At 37.5% G+C, this 17,219-nt stretch overlaps 4 protein-coding genes across 4 annotated transcripts; 2 read left to right on the top strand and 2 right to left on the bottom strand.

Moving 5' to 3' along the window:
* Positions 1–2,758: 2,758 nt before the first annotated feature.
* On the top strand, positions 2,759–7,884 carry LOC108200015 (serine/threonine-protein kinase BSK5). Its single transcript, XM_064083035.1, has 10 exons — positions 2,759–3,049; positions 3,393–3,613; positions 3,706–3,841; positions 4,250–4,383; positions 4,465–4,570; positions 4,747–4,832; positions 5,987–6,175; positions 6,609–6,773; positions 7,034–7,147; positions 7,453–7,884. Exons 1-10 carry the CDS (start codon positions 2,965–2,967, stop codon positions 7,693–7,695), a joined length of 1,479 nt encoding a protein of 492 aa, XP_063939105.1. The 5' UTR covers positions 2,759–2,964; the 3' UTR covers positions 7,696–7,884.
* Positions 7,885–8,385: 501 nt separating this feature from the next.
* LOC108199476 (uncharacterized) lies at positions 8,386–9,427 on the bottom strand. Its single transcript, XM_017367299.2, has 2 exons — positions 8,876–9,427; positions 8,386–8,691 (listed from the first exon to the last, which is right to left on the bottom strand). The coding sequence occupies exons 1-2, from the start codon at positions 9,286–9,288 to the stop codon at positions 8,466–8,468; spliced, it is 639 nt and encodes a 212-aa protein (XP_017222788.1). The 5' UTR covers positions 9,289–9,427; the 3' UTR covers positions 8,386–8,465.
* Positions 9,428–11,180: 1,753 nt separating this feature from the next.
* Positions 11,181–11,612, bottom strand: LOC135148323 (transcription factor MYB1-like). The gene has a single exon (XM_064082995.1). The coding sequence runs from the start codon at positions 11,610–11,612 to the stop codon at positions 11,181–11,183; it is 432 nt and encodes a 143-aa protein (XP_063939065.1).
* A 2,230-nt stretch (positions 11,613–13,842) lies between these two features.
* On the top strand, positions 13,843–16,278 carry LOC108197914 (protein FAR1-RELATED SEQUENCE 5-like). Its single transcript, XM_017365652.2, has 2 exons — positions 13,843–15,163; positions 15,449–16,278. Exons 1-2 carry the CDS (start codon positions 13,843–13,845, stop codon positions 16,276–16,278), a joined length of 2,151 nt encoding a protein of 716 aa, XP_017221141.2.
* The last annotated feature ends 941 nt before the right edge of the window (positions 16,279–17,219 follow it).

Raw genomic sequence — 17,219 nt, 5'->3', positions numbered from 1 at the left:
CATGGATATAGGGTTGTATGCAAGTAGCTCAAGTCTGCAAAGTCGAACTGTGTTGTTCATTATTAGGATACAGGTGAAAACTGAAAAGGACAAGGGTATAAATATTAAAGATACGGGGTTTGATTATGTTCTTCTCTCTTCACATGAATCTAAAACTTGCGCATATGGGTTGTAACACGGCCTCATTTGCTATACCCTTCTGGACCTTCTTTCATGTGCAATTTTGTTCAACATGACACCAAATTGGCCCCATTGTACGATCACAAAAACTCATGCCGGCGCAATCTAAGCTATTCGCCTAACTCAAGGTCTGGTCGATAAGACGGACTCACCGAACACATCGAAATTTGAATTATTTGTAAGCATGCGAGAAGGGGAGTAAGGATTCGAATCTCACTCATTTGATTATGAGCAAATAACTCTCAAACGAGTACTTCCATTTTCTTTCTTTCTTTTTGTCAGGAAACGAGTACTTCCATTTGAATATGAGCGATGCACGATATTTTAAAAGAATCTAAATATTCACCTTAACTTACTTCTATTTGAATATGAGCTAATGTACGATATTTTAAAAAAATCTAAATACTCACATGAACTTACTTCCATTTAAATATGACCGAATGTACGATATTTTAAAGAATCTAGATACTTACATGAACTCTCAAACGAGTATTTCCATTTGATTATAAACGAACATAGGATATTTCAATAAAATTAAAATACTCACACATTCGTGTTCTCGTCAAAACGGATGCCGAAACGAGAATATAAGAGAGGGCAGGGGGCCGGATGAACCCTGGAGGGGTGGGCATAATAATGAAGCGAGTGAGCTTTATTGTTGTCATCTTAGCGAAAATGTGGTGGAGTGATGATCAATGTCTGTCTCTCTGTACAAAATCATTATGCATGGTCCCTAACACCATATGAGGAGTATATTTTAGCTCAAATATCTCTTAATTGGGGGCCCTTTTCTGGATCATATCAAAGAAAATCTAAAAGTTTTCAACCTTTGCACCAGTACTAGAGCAGTAGAACAGCTAGAGCTCTCTGGCTATGTCCCAGATGGCCAGACTTAACCAATCACAAGATCTTTGTAGTACCAACACTAATAGTATACTTGTATTGGTAATTGTCTTATTTATTCCCATTCTCATCCAAAATGTAAATTTTGGTTAATTATATGAATTTTGTGATATTGGAAGTTTTGAAAAAGTAAATAAATATGTGTCGTTTTCAACTTCTATTGATTACTTATTGACCACCAACGTTAGCGTAATCTCTTTAATTACTTTTGGCCTCTCTTCTGAAAGTCAGTAACTTATCATTTAATCAACGATTAATCCATGTTATGTAACTTATCAAACTGATTGAATTTCTAATTAATCCTTAGTCCGTGACCTTACTGATTTAGTCCGATTCTTGCTTTTTATTATATTGTTTTTGACAATAACTCTCTTATATCATAAAAATGTGTTAGCTAAGACCTTAAATAACCAAAAAATATAAAACATAAAAAATGAAAATGAACATAATTGTCAAAATAATCAAGCGATATTAGCGAAGACACTCTCTAGCATCGTATCTAGACAGAAAAACAAAAACAAAGAATTTTTGTTCCATATCAATTATTCATTTTAATCGAATCGACATGTATTAGCGAACACGGCTTGTTTGCTGGGGAATTATCTGCAATAAGGATAAACGGTAAAAATTAATTTGAGCGAGTAGAATCGAAACAAGTCAAGGGGTATAAAAAAAACAGGAAGCAGTCAATGGATTAAAAATGCACATGGATCTGCTGCAAATTTACATACAGAGAATGGGATGTTTTCTACGCCAATGTTGACTTGAAACCCTAGCCCATCCCGTTGAAACCGACCGTTGCTTCTACGCCGTTATTTTTTTTATCATCTCACAAACTAATATTTTAATCTCTTTTGTTTTTTACCTGGCTCGAATCAGCCATTTATGTGAATTTCAGATAATCACAATTCACAACATGTGAATGATGAGGAAGTTGAACATCATTTTTCAATAGATAAGATATGTGGAAAATTTTCTATTCTTAAAATCCAACAACATGTTAACAAGTGGCGGTTTGGATGAGTATAAAATAAATGCTTCTCGCTTAAACTAAAAAAATAGAGTAGAAGTTAGAAACAAGTTAGGACTTGTAAGTGATTAAAGTGTTTGAAAAATAAGTATAACTCCTGAAACAAAAGCTAGCATTCCTAAATAAGTATAAGTCCTGAAACAAAAACTAGCATTCTCTTGACTTTTTATACAAACGATACAAAATAAGTGCTTCTGACTTATAAACCCAAAAACCGGGTTTTAAGCCGTTGCTCTGAACTTATAAGTTAGAAATGTCACTATGCTATAAATTCGAACTTATATTTAGTTTTAAAATTTAATTTTCTATATATGTGTAAAATAATTAAAAAATAATTTGTAACACTTTATCATTATATTAATTATTTGAACACCCGATAATTTACAATATAAAAGAATTATCCAAATATGTAATTTGAAAATTAATTTTCATTTATAAATAATTTCTCACATGCAAGTCTGAGTTACCCGACATATTTTATGCATGTTTTAATTTAAATTAATTCAGATCCAAATAAGAAAAACAAAGTCAACAAAACAAATCAAATCAAAATATTTAATAATAATGAGTGTAATTGAAACGAACGGAATCAAATCGAACACATTTAAAAACCTATAAAACTATTACGGAAATAAGACTGTATTTGAAAAAAGTAAGTTTAAGTCTTTAAGATAATGATCAGGATCCAGAGTATCTTGTCTTAGTCTCTCTTTACCGACATTGTTCCCTATAATTCTCTAACACGTTTAATGAACTCGAACTCAACTGGGTTTTACTAATTATTTCCTTACACACTCACTTCACACACACACACACTAAACACCATAGTAGCTTGAGTTTCTCAGGTGAACATGGGTGGCCGCTGCTCCAGATTCTCCCTCTGCTGGTGGCATTCTCCTCTCAAGCCCTCTGTCCTTCAACCCTCTTCCGATCTTGGTAATTCTCCACCACCCCTTCTCTTTATATCTCTCGTTAAGTGACCAGTTCTCCTAAAATCTCGAGACGTCAGGATAAAGTCTAAGTAAGATCTTATATTTTATATCTCTCGTTAAGTTAGCAGTTCTCCTAAAATCTCGAGATTTCAGGATAAAGTCTTAGTAAGATCTTATATTTTATATCTCTCATTAAGTTAACAGTTCTCCTAAAGTCTCGAGGTGTCGGGATAAAGTGTTGGTAAGATCTTATATTAAGGTTTTAGGAGAGCTGGTAACTTGGCGTATGTTTTGTTATATGCTAGTAGTGTTGAATTGGCTATTTTGTGTGTGTGATAATGTTGTAGAGAATGGAGGCCAGAATGATAAGAATGCAGTGCCTAGCTTTAGGGAATTTAGCTTAGAGGAGCTACAAGCTGCCACATCTGGTTTTAATTCAGATAATATAGTGTCCGAGCACGGTGAGAAAGCTCCTAATGTTGTTTACAAAGGAACTCTTGCGAATACTAGGGTGATTGCAATCAAGCGTTTCAACAAGTCCGCTTGGCCTGATTCTCGACAATTTATTGTTAGTAATTTTATATGATGTTGGTACATTGTTTGGTAATTTCGTTTTTTGGTGTGCCTGTTTTGAATTTGGAGTTTTTGATGTTTTACCAGGAGGAAGCAAGATTGGTTGGGAATCTGAGAAGCGAGAGGTTGGCGAATCTAATAGGATTTTGTAGTGACGGAGATGAGAGATTGCTTGTGGCTGAATATATGCCTAATGATACATTGGCGAAACATCTATTCCACTGTGAGTAGATTGTTAGTTCTTCTTCTCCTCCATTGCTTAGGTATCTTTCGTTAGTATTATTAATCAGAATGTATTGATCAAATTATGAGGTTTCAACACGAAATGAAGTTGAAACCCATGAAATATATGTGGAATTTTTCAGCTAAGAAAATAGAGAGGAAAATTTATGTTTCTTGTTCCTATGTTTAAGTGGAATAGAAGTTTTATATATTAATTAGCAAACTAAATTAAAGTGTATGCACCTGTGTTAATTTTATGTCGTTGACAAGATTCTTATATGATAGCATACAATAGGCATACTTAAGTCTTTTACTGTTCTAATAAATAATATTCAGTCATGGGTCATGGCACCGTTATACTAGTGTATCTTCAATATTTCCTGATAGCAGTTGTATTGGACTGCCTTAGGGGAGAGCCAACCGATGAATTGGTCTATGAGATTGAGAGTTGCTCTGTACTTGGCTCAAGCTTTGGAGTACTGCAGCAGTAAGGGACGCTCATTGTATCATGATCTAAATGCTTACAGAGTTTTGTTCGATCAGGTAGAAATTTCTATGTTTGTTTCCTACTAGCCCATTTATTAGTTGAAGTGGTGGACTTATTCTGCATCTCCTAATACATAGGATAGCAATCCAAGGCTTTCTTGCTTCGGCTTGATGAAGAATAGCAGAGATGGCAAAAGTTATAGTACAAACTTGGCCTTCACCCCTCCTGAATATTTGAGAACAGGTAATTTGCAGTATACATCCTTTTTAAATATTTGTAAATAAAGCAAGAAGTTAAAAGATAGATGCATGGGATGTGTTCTGTTATTTTCGGCTCGTCGAATAGATGAAGTGTGTTTTTAGTGATATGTTTCAGTAAGCTGAACCTAACATGAATTTATGCATGCTTGTTTTTGCCAGGAAGGGTGACGCAAGAAAGTGTAGTTTACAGCTTTGGAACTATGATGTTAGATCTTCTGAGCGGAAAACATATTCCACCAAGCCATGTAAGCATTCATTTCTGAGTTTGTATACAGTAAAGTATATGTATTGGTATGTCTTCTATCAATTCTTGGTTTGCAAATATTAGAAGCAAGTGTCCTGAAAACCTTGCAAGTTATCATTAACTTTAAGAGAATTCTGACACTGCGGGACGTGGATGGTCCAACAGGAACCTATTGACAGAAGTTAATAGCTAGAATTTTTGCGTAAAAGGTCTATAATATCATCATCTGCACTACTCCATTTTCTAAAGAATATAACACATAGATTAACATAAATCACATGTCTATACCACTTAAGGTCACCAGGTCGGTCATATAAATGTCCTCCCTTTACTTTATATCGCCAGGTCTGCAATTAGTCATTTGTCTTCTAAAGTTTCCAAATTTCTGTGTATAACATCAGGTCAAGTCTTTTTTGGTCACATGCCTGGTTTCATATATGTTAATCATCATCGGCATTGGTCATGAACAAATCAGCACACTTTTATCTTCTTCTTCTAATTTAAATACTCCACCTTAGTTCGAATGTCTTTGTTATTCACTCTATCTCATCATGTTTAGCCACACTCACACACCAAACAAAGCTTACACATGATATCGTTGATACTAATTTATAAAAGTTAGCCAGGGTTTGGATAATAAATTCTACTCATGTTTAAAAGTAAGTAAGAACCTCAAAATTTTTAACCAGCCTACACTTGGTTCTCCACTGGGCCTAATAGCAGTTCTTTAATACTTTCCAGAATCCTTTGAAGGTATTAACCCAAACTGCTCTTCTCCATTTCAACCAAAATGCCTAGACTATGATGCTGATGGCACTATCTAGAATCCACATAGGCTGGCTGATTATGAAATCTTTATTATAAGAATATACTACTTATTAATCTGCTGTAAGCTGTTATGGATGGTTATTACTTTTTAGTTAATTTCTCCAAGCGTCAACTCTTATATATTGTGAGCTATTCTGGTTCTTCTGAGCAGAGTCTTCATCCGTTGTTCAGCTGGTCATATTCTAATGTCCTGATGTTTTTCAGTTTTTCTCTTTATCTATGTAGCACTTCTTTTATGACAATGGAAATTCATGGACACTTATAAGATCTGATACTTCTATAATATGTCGGTCCATTAATCTGAGAATTATATATCCCTTTTTACAGGCATTAGACCTGATCCGGGGCAAGAATTTCTTGATGCTTATGGATTCTTGTCTGGAGGGTCATTTTACAAATGATGATGGAACTGAGCTGGTAAGGCTAGCTTCTCGTTGTTTGCAGTTTGAAGCTCGTGAAAGGCCAAACGCAAAGTCCTTGGTCACATCTCTCATGTCTCTTCAGAAGGAAACAGAGGTATCAATACATGGCTAAATGTACTGTTTTGAGAGGCTTATCTGTCTGTCTTCTCTTTACATTTGTTTTAACCTATAAGCTCCTCACACATTTTCAAGTAATTGAGTGTTTAAATCTTTTGGTAAATATATGTTACTAAACAAGGAACAGTCTTATTTTATTAATCTCAGGTATTTGTTCTCAATAATCAACTGATTTGTCGGTTTCCTCTGCTGACGGTTTATATATCTGTTATATGAAAATTTAATTGATACAATGGAGTAAAACTAAGTTCATCTATCACCCTGGATCCTAAAGACGCCAAATAGAAACCTTTTATTAAGATGCCAAATAGAAGCTATGATTCATAGCTTCTATTTGGCATTATGTGATTATGAAGAAGGCAGCTGCAATCATAGATGTGCGAAGTTCTGATAATTAGTTGCTCATTCAGGTTCCATCACATCAATTGATGGGCATTCCACATGGAAATGCAAATGTCGCAGAACCATTAATGTTGTCGCCACTGGGTGAATCTTGCTTGCGCATGGATCTGACGGCCATACATGAAATATTAGAGAAGGTTGGATACAAGGATGATGAAGGAATAGCTAATGAGGTACATTGCCTGCCTTATTTAACTGATTGCTTTGATTAGTTAATTTGGTATATTACATACCTAACCTAATTTATTGCTTGTAACAATATCTAGCGTATGAACTATTAAGCTCCTTATGTCATTTGACATTGTTAGATATGAAACCTTAAGTGTTGACTGAATAAATATTTGCTTTGAAGGGCTGCCATAAATTGGGATTCATAAAATTATGTAGGTTTCCTTGTGAATGAGATGATGTTTACTTGCTATTTGGTTTGCAGCTTTCTTTCCAGATGTGGACAGATCAAATGCAGGATTCCTTGAACTATAAAAAGCAAGGAGATTCAGCATTTCGAGCTAAGGATTTTACTATGGCCATCGACTGCTATACACAGGTCCTCCCTTTCTCCTACTACTGTATTCGATGCTACCTTTCTTAGTGGATTTTACATGATAAAAAACAGTTAGTCATTGTAATCTCACAAGACTAAGTGTTATATGTGTAAACATAGTTATAGATTGGTAAAAACTTGTATATATATAATAGATTTGATTTCATTCTAAAAGATCAACTTGTATTTTTTTTGCCTTCCATAGTGCCTGTGTACTTGATCACTATAAATTTATAAGTATGGGGAACGAATTTCACTTAGCGGTTTTGAAAGCAATAGACTGAAGTTATTCCTTGTGTGTAATATAGTTCATTGATGGAGGGACTATGGTATCGCCCACGGTCTTTGCAAGACGCTGCCTATCTTACCTAATGAATGACATGCCACAAGAAGCACTTGGAGATGCAATGCAAGCTCAGGTGGTGTCTCCAGAGTGGCCAACTGCATTTTACTTGCAGGCAGCTGCCCTCTTCACCCTCGGAATGGACACCGATGGCCAAGAATCCCTCAAGGATGGCACAAATCTGGAAGCCGAAAGAAACAAACATTAAAGTGTACTGCATGTCCATTTTCCTAATTACATTATGTGATTCTGTTTTCTACCCTCATGCCATTTTGATCTCCTGAATATTTGAAGGTTCCTACTAAAACCTTTTAATTGTAAATTTTGAAACTTTAGTTGTGATATCTGTCTTTAGAATGTCTGGCTCTGCATACCAAATACATCATACATTCCTCCATTCTGAATCTTTGATCTTACATCTCAAGCAATTTACGCGTTTGTAAGAACTCTGATAACTTAAATTTGGCTCTACTGCGTATTATGAATTCTGTTACTAGAGTTAGCATTCGAAGACATTGTGCATCGATAATATAGGAAAAATTTAGCCTATGAACATCAGTCAAGCTGCTTTGGAGACAGCAATGGCTCATCCAGCCAGAGATTGACAGCTTATAGTTGGTTAAATCTTTCATTATATAATGCAACTCGACGAGAACCGAGCCAGTGCACAGAACTCCAGAGATCGTGCACGTTGCCGGAAAAGACTATGCTAAAGTATATATTAGATCGAGTCGTAGGAGATGATATCTTTTATAGAGTCTTGAACCTCATGATCCATTAAGCACAAATTAAGGACCATGCTCACAAATTTTCATAAAGATGATCATTATCCAATACAACCTAGTTTTTAACATCAAACGAGTCGAGTCGAGCCCAGCAATAACGCTTTACTAAGAAATGTGAGAATGCCTCGAAATGCTAATAAGACGATATCTAGCAAATAAACTCTCTGAATCTGAACATACATTTAGAGGAAATTTATGATGGTATGTTGAAGTGGAATAGCCACGAGATTACAAAGGCGAAAACCATACAAGCAAGAAGGAAATTCAGGAAGCGGTGGCCATTCAAGCAGGTCCGCGTCTCCCTGGTTGATGAAGACGGAGCTGAGGCTGCAGCAGTCGTCTCATTCGCGTGCTCTGATGATTCCACATCGTTCGGACCAACAACATTGTGTGCAACTGAATTGCAAATTTCGCATGTCCTGAGAATGTTGAAACTTATTGTAAATTCTTTAACATCTAATAAATTTGAAAATTGAAGACATTAATAATTAGCACAAACTTTCTCTTCTGTCAATTAGTACCTCCCGTGCACCTCTTACGGGATGTCAAGAGTTCAAATCCTGTCAAAGACGAGATGAAAGTTCATGGTTTAATTTTACTTACTTGTTTCCCTTGATCTTGAACCAAGCCTCGGCACAATGCTTATGAGCAGCAGCCAGATCATCCTTACACGAACACCCCAATTCGATAGGAACTCCAGAATCTTGATCACCATCATCAAAATCAAGGCTCATTTGACAGATTCTGCAATCCCTCTCCACTTTCTCCGAATGCACCTTCAGCTCCTGAGCCTCATTCTTGCTCTCCACCCAACTCTGTGATCCAACCATCGACGAAACCCTCACCGAATTCAAAACCTGCTCAATTTTATGATCAAAATCAAAACCACCATCATTTGGTCCATCAGCATTGGGATAAAACTGAGGATAAGTACTCCCCTCAACCTGAGAAAAACCCGCAGAGCCGCGGTGACCACCACATTCTAAGTCCAAATGTATCATCTCAAGACTCGACATTTCGAATCCCCGGATGAAGAAATCTACTAATCAGTTGCAAAACTGAGGATTTCAAGGTCAGAAGTTGAGAGTGTTAATGTAGTTAAAAGTATTTAACATTGTGCAGTAGTATAAAATAGTAGAAGTTGGGACAGTGAAAAGAAAAAGAGGGGGAGTGAAAGAAAGAAAGCTGAACTGGGCTCTGTTCTGGTCGAGTGTGTAGATCACTATCGACTGAATGATTCAGAAAAAGAGACAAGTAAAACAAGAAAAAAGGAGGAAATGATTGAAGCTGTTTACACACTGATAAAAAGGTGGTGAAACTGTGAGACTACTTATTGGTAACAGTTGGTGTGGGTAAATGGATGCATGTGAAAAAGCATGTCACCAATAATACACTCTTTCATTAGTACCATTGCTTCCTAGCCTTGGTTGTAACAAATTCACACATACATGTCACAGGTTCTCGATATCGGAAATCGGAACTTATCGGTTACCGACCTGCTGATAAAGAATTTTATAAGCAATTCATGAGAGATTTTTTTGATAAATCAGGAATTTTGAGTCAAATCAGAATATAATCCGTAAATCGACCTATTTTTTGAAAGAATTAATCAAAAATTAATCGAGGATTTCTAAAATGCATAGATATAATTAACTATTGTTTATGTAGTGGGGGTAGTTCATGAGCCTCTAAAGTCTATTTACTTTTTGCTCTTCTTTTTGCTTTTGGCGCTCAAGGTTTGTAACTTCTCCTCCCCACTCCATATTATATTGTTTCATAGAGTGAGCCCATGACCCATGTACATTATATATGGCCACCAGCTTCAACAATAATACATAGTACCAAAATGTACTGCTAGTCTACTACATGTAGTCTGCATTTCCCTTCTTATATATGTGTAGAATTTTTCAACTTTAACTACATTTGGAGTTTACCTGTCTCCTGAGTTGGACTGAAGAGTCTATATCACGGACTGTGGCAGCTCTTCGAGATTCTGTAGTTGTCACCAACTATAAGGGGTCCGGGAATGGTACCGAGTGGACCCTCGTGTATTCACAGACCAAACGAGTACTCAACTAACGAGACTACGTTTATGCTGCAACATACGTTTGTGAGAGACCGGACCCTTTAAGCAAATATCAACTCGTATGTTACAAAAATATCTACTTGACACCATTGTTAGTACATACTTGAGCTAGCAACAAATTAAAACTAATCAGAGCTCCATACTATAGACAACAACACACACCTGAGAATCATGCATAGAATTGCCGGAGTGGTGAACAACCATATAATAGTCATATAACTAGAACAGAATTCAAAAATTGTTACCCTTGCCTATATAAAGTCGTTAAAGAGGATCAACCATATCCTCCGTTGAAAGGAGCCTAAATTACATATATTTACGATACCAGTCCGAGACCAGTCTGAACTAGACATGACGGTGGGATATATCTAACTATGTACTATTATATAGATGTAATATTTAACATAGTATGCTGCTTAACTACTTAAATGGCATGCGAACATTTCACTCTCTCAGAAATCAGAATAAAGTGATTTTCATAAATCCCCCCCATGTCATCCACCTTATGTCCACACAACTGCCTAAATGACAAGAAACTCGCACTCTATTCTAAGAGAAAACTTAACAAGAAATGGTCTTGTGTGTCTCACATTTAAGGTTTCATATTATCGGTTTATGCAAAAGTTTCAGGGGAGGGGGTTTAAGTAACTTATTTAGTTATTTCTACAAGATCAGAAAATTAAACATTTCAAGAAATTCAATGCTAGACGGCCTAACTCACATAAATTCAGCTAAGCAACATTTGATCCCAAGACAAAGTTTGCCTGCTTAGAGAAGATGGAAGATACCCAGTGATCATTTTCACTGATTTTTTATTCCCTCTTATGTGTGTGAATGGACAGTTTTCCTACTCTCGTCAGAGAATTCCATTTGGACATGAGACCCCCCAGAAATCATCAATCGCCCACTTACATAATCAGATGGTGCCTTTAGATTGCTGCTCTCAAATCCACTCTTGTGCCAAGCGATCTTGCTTATATCTGCGGCCAATGCAGCCAGTTCAAGGTTAGAAAAGGATGGAGGCTCTGAATAATCAGAAAAGTCAGGCCCCAACAGAGAGCTTTTGGACATTTTCTCAGTTGGACCGCAGCAACCATAGCCACATTGATGAGGCACCAATCGCTCACCATAAGCTCCTTTCAAATATTTACCAACTCCAGCATCTGGATTTGAAGGCAGGAACGCAGGTTCTTGAGAGCTAGTCAACCTTGTGTGTGGCAAAACAGGTTCCAGGCCATCAAAAGGGTTATACATGTTAAAGGCACTAATACGAGCAACAAATCGGGTTGTCTTTACATTTAGACTTACAATGTAGATCGAGGTTTTTTCAAGAATTGGTTGTGCGGTGATCTGGTCACAACACCCCATTCTTCCCAATGTATGTGACACCTAGAAAACAAGGCAGGCCAAAAGTGTTCTCACAAAAGAGATGGCAGAAGAGTGTAGGAAGCTAAAACATCTACATAATAATACTCAACAGAACATGGGTATGTCTTTTAAGTGTAAAAATTTAATTGAGGGCTGTGATTCTCTTCTCTTTTATTAGATCATGTTTGCTGTTTATTATTAACCAAGTTATAATGGTATGAATTTAGTGATTCCACCCTAAAAATTTATGTCGTGCAGGATGTGCATATCTGGATCCGGAGAAGTTCACAGTCGTCTTAGTTTGTTGCATGATGGAATCCCTCAAGGTAATTTTATAATTCTCTTGTGTGTCCCCGTAATTATAAGTTTCGTGAATTTTGATTTATGGAGGATATTAATCAAAAGAGTGTGTGTTGACTTGATTTCGTTTGCTACCTCTATATATGTAGCTAGCAAAGCAGGAGGTTATGTGTACACTCGAAATTCAAAACTTAGGAAGGGAATAGGATAATCTTTATATCATGTGTACTGATACATATACATATACTAATTTTCCACCTCATTCAAGTGTGTTAACAGTAGGTTCAGTGCCACGTTTAGTGTTATTGAAGTTTTTTTGGCTTCAAGACATTGGTCCCCCGCTTAAATATTTAATTTTCCAGAGGTAGGGTAATGGAAGTTCTATTTTGGCGGGTTTGGGCGAAGGTAATTATTTGTGCCCTAAAGTGATGCCATAATCACTTGAGATCCATATCACTTTCATTAACTATTGTAACATGGGTCCTGTTCCCTGACATGTGGTTGTCAGGGAACGTTTATTTGACAAACTGTGCCCCAGCCGTTGGATCAACGATCCAACGGCTGGGACAAAAGATTCCATTTTTTAGTATTCGCGGTTTTTTACCGCGGACACCCCCCCTTTCCGCGATTTTGTGCGCGGACACTTCCCCTTTCCGCGGTTTTTTTCCGCGGTCATTGCAGAGAGCTGTGCACGCACAGCTTTTATAACCTAGATGCTCAACAAATGATCAAAGCTGTGTTTGAAGATTTTTTTGGAAAGTGTACTGATTTGTGGAGCTTCTCATCCATATTCAATCCTTGTCTTGGGTAAGCTTAATTTGTAGTAGTGTTTTGTTGATTTTGTTTGTACAATAATGGATAAAATGTTTGCAAGATTTGAAGGTAGAAAAAGTTTGAAAAAAACCAAGAATGTTGATGTACATGATGATAAAGTTGAATGTGGTCATGATAGAGACAATATTAAGTATGTTGAAGTTGTTGATAGTGATGATGAGGAGTTAGTTAGTGAAGAATTTGATGGAAGTGATAAAATGTATGATGACATAGGTAGTATGCATGAAAGTAGTGGTAATTTGCATGATCATGGTGAGGATAGTGTTGATGGAGATGACCCTATTATTATTCCCCACTTGAATCAACAATTTCCTAATTTACAAGCCGGGGAGAATATGTTTAGGGCGTATGCTTTAAAGAATGGTTTTGCAATTAAGATACAAAACACACAGAAGCGTGCCAAAGATAAATCCATATATGGACGATTGTATGTTTGTAATTTAGCGGGAGAAACTCGTGGGAAAAACCCCGTTGATGACGAAGAAATTTTGATTGGTAGTCTTGGTAGTGTTAAGGGCAAACGGCGTAGAGATGTGCTTCCTAGGAGTGGTTGCAAAGTTAGAATGTACTTGGTTAATAAGAAAAAAACAAGTCATTGGGAGATAACCGGTTTGGAATTAGAACACAATCACCAAGTTGTTACTCCTTCTAAGATGAGTTTGATAAGACGGGAGAAACGTGTTAGCGCGACACAAAAAAATTTGATCAAGAGCTTACATGTTTCGGGTGTCCAACCAAGACAACAAATGAATATATTTGGTAAAATGCACGGAGGAGCGGAACAAGTAGGTTTTAACAGCCAAAATTTAAGAAATGTCGTACGTGATTTTAGGAAGGACAACATGGGAGTTAATGATGCTCAAGCCGGTTTGATTTGTTGTACCGTTTGCAAGAAGAGAGCGGCGGTAAGTTTTTCATCAAGACTCTCCTCGATGACGAACAAAGATTGAAGTGTCTTGTATGGGTCGATCCCCGCTCTTTGATGGCCTACAAAAACTTCGGTGATGTGGTTGCGTTTGACACTACATATCGAACTAATAGGTATGCTATGCCGTTTGTGCCTTTCACCGGAGTCAACCATCACTATCAATCAATACTTTTTGGTTTTGCACTCGTTCGGGATGAATTGAAGACAACTTTTGAGTGGGTTTTGAGTACTTGGCTAGAAGCAATGGAAGGCAAAGAACCCTTGGTTATCATAACCGATCAAGATCAAGCCATGGCCGCGGCTATTGAATCACAACTTCCGAACACATCACATTTGTTATGCTCATGGCACATTAGCAACAAATTCCCCGAGAAACTTGCAACATATTATTCGAAGGAAGGGTTTAAATTTGATTTCAACAATTGCATATATCACTCTTTGACTGAAGTTGTGTTTGAAGATCGGTGGAATGCTTTGGTTTTGAAGTACAATTTGGAAGGCAATACATGGCTTCAAGGGTTATATGCTTTGAAGCATAAGTGGGTCGAGGCTTACACAAGAAACACTTTTTCTGCGGGTCAAAAGACCACATCAAGAAGTGAAGGAATGAATGCATATTTCGATGCCTATGTTGGTTCTTGCACCGGTTTGAAAGATTTTGTAGAGGGTGCACAAAAAGCTTTGGAGAGGCAATTCATGCGTGAGAAAGACGAGGATTATGTGACGTTTCATAGAAGTCGTTGCATGCAAATGAAAACCGCTCTGGAGCACCACGCAGCTTCCATTTATACGAAAGAAATGTTTCGAAGATTTCAGGAACAATTGGTTGAATCATCTAAGTACTTTGTGGAGAAAGATAGAGATCGGTCCTTGGAAGATGTTCAAGACACGTTCTACAAATGTTATAGACCGTTGATGCGTGCTTCTCAGAGAAACACGTATCTCGTATCATTCAACAAGGTGTCATTATGGGGTTCATGCATTTGTAAAATGTTTGACAATGTTGGCATACCATGCCGTCACATTATTGCCGTCTTGACGAAGAGGTGTGTGGCAGAACTACCAGAACATTTTGTCAAACGGCGTTGGACAAGGGACGCCAATAGAGTTGATGGCAAGTTGCCATATCACACGTCCGAATTTCAATCACCATCTCATGAAATGACTCCCACGGAAAGATTCAACCACATGACATTACTTACCATGTCGTTTAGTCATAGTTGCATGGCATCGAAAGAGCGGTATGAGTATGCCGTTGGGGTTATTAATCGGGAAACAGAAATACTTGAGAGCATGCCCGTTGACGGGGTCGAAAATGAAGGAGGTGAATTAAATCCAAAAACAACTCAAGAAGGTGGTGAGAAATTGCATGAGAGTATCCTTGACCCCTTGGTGTCGAAAACAAAGGGACGGAAAAAAGAGCACCGCTTTAAAAGCCCCGTTGAGGAACTTACAAAAACAAAAAGAAAATGCCGATATTGCAATATGTTGGGACATGATGTTAGGACGTGTCCCAAAAAAAAAGAAGATGATTTAAGAAAAGCTCAAACTGGCCAATTGTAATTCACATTTTAGAAAAATTTCTCTTATGTTTTACTTGTGGTTTATTTGTCCTTCGTATGAGTTGGTGTAACTAACTTGTTCTTTGTTGGATTTGTAGGTGAAATGGCCGACGGTTCGGATGATGAGTCAGTGTCACACGTCAGCAACTCAATCTCGGACTCGGAAGAAATGTGTGATTCACCTACTTTTAGCTTCTTGGAGGACGCGATTCGTGAGCTCGACGAACTTGCAGAAATGTACGAACCACCATCCCACTCGGAAGAAATGTGTGATTCACCTAGTTTTAGCTTCTTGGAGGAAGCAATTCATGAGCTAGACGAATTGGCACAGATGCACGAACCACCTCCCCAATTGGAGGAAGAAGACACCGAGTTGTACCCGCCTGAGGAAGCGGCCTACCGGTCAAGAAATTGGACCGAAGCTTGTCAGTGGTGTGCAAGCGATAACATGTTCGAAAGGGTGGCTTATAACTTGACCCCATATTTTCTACCTATTTTGAACTTGGGTAAGGACTATCCCGACGGGCCAAACAAAGTATCGTTGTGGGATGGTGGTGATATTGTGACGTGTGATAGGATAGCCGACATTATGAAGTTGAGGCCTCGCCCGGGTTGCACGCGTGACCAAATGCGAATTGAATATGTCAAGGGGTGGGTGTCCAACCTTCGTGGTGATGATACGGGAAAATGGATAACGCGCAAAGAACCATGGAGCAAATTTCGTCTCTACGATGGGTCTAATAGCATTCATGTCACACTATGGAATGATCACAATACGCATGCCAATGTGACCGAAGGTGTGCTCCGTGAAGGTTGTGTTGTTGTGCTGTATTGGGTGGCATGCTTCATTAGAGCCGATGCGACGCCCGGGCATTCCACACACCGACTATCGGGAGGCTTCTCCAACATTTTAGCAGTGTTTAGTTAGTTAGCTTCCCCGTACCTGATTAATGTTGATTTCAGGTTTTATATGTATTTTTGTGTAATCGCAACAAAATAGACACCGTTCGATGTATTATTGACATTGAAATGACAATATTATGTAGTAATTTCTTTGTTAGTGCTAACATTGTCAAAATGGTACGAGGTTTTGTCATTACTTCAATTATGGTGTTTCTAGTCTATTGTAATTTATTTATGATTTTTGAACGTGTCTATTCGCGGCAATATGCATGCAAAGTTCACAAAATTGTTCAAAGTGGTCATTTTCCAAACAAATGGCAATAGGTAATGAAAACATATTGTATGAACTTTTAAAAGTCATAATGTGGTTAAGGGGTCCTAGAAGAGTATATATGAGCATGAAAGACAGTAAGAGGAGCTGAAAAAAAAAATATTCCCACTGGAATATCCGCGGTAAATAACCGCGGACACTCCAGTCCATCCGCGGTTTTTTACCGCATATACTCCAGTGGGAACAGGTGGAATGTGCAGTCTGTTTCTGCACATTCCCACCTGTTTTCAACAGTGTCAAACAGTTCAAATTACATACAAACCTGAATAAACAGCATTCCAACAACAATCTCCCGAAGAAAAATTTGACCAAATTTTTCTAAGCCTTCAAATATGCCCCAAAACGTCAAAAATTATCAAACATCCAAAAACTGAGCATACTCCAAAAATTCTCAAATTTAATCACAAGATAGAGATTGACATTCCTAACAATATGCAATAAAGGGGCGGGGGAAACTCAAACGAGAAACACATAAACAAAAATTGAATGAAAGGGGTCGGGGGGTGGACACGGTCGATAAACGACCGATATAATCAACAACCAAGATATATAGAGATTGAAATAAAGTAAACTACATCGTTCAACTTGAATATATATAACGTAAATGTCATAAACTACGAAAATGTCATAAACTA

The sequence above is a fragment of the Daucus carota genome, chromosome 8 (genome assembly GCF_001625215.2).
Source record: "Daucus carota subsp. sativus chromosome 8, DH1 v3.0, whole genome shotgun sequence".
In the NCBI taxonomy this organism is placed as follows: Eukaryota; Viridiplantae; Streptophyta; class Magnoliopsida; order Apiales; family Apiaceae; genus Daucus; species Daucus carota.
This window is presented reverse-complemented; position numbering and strand designations above follow the sequence as displayed.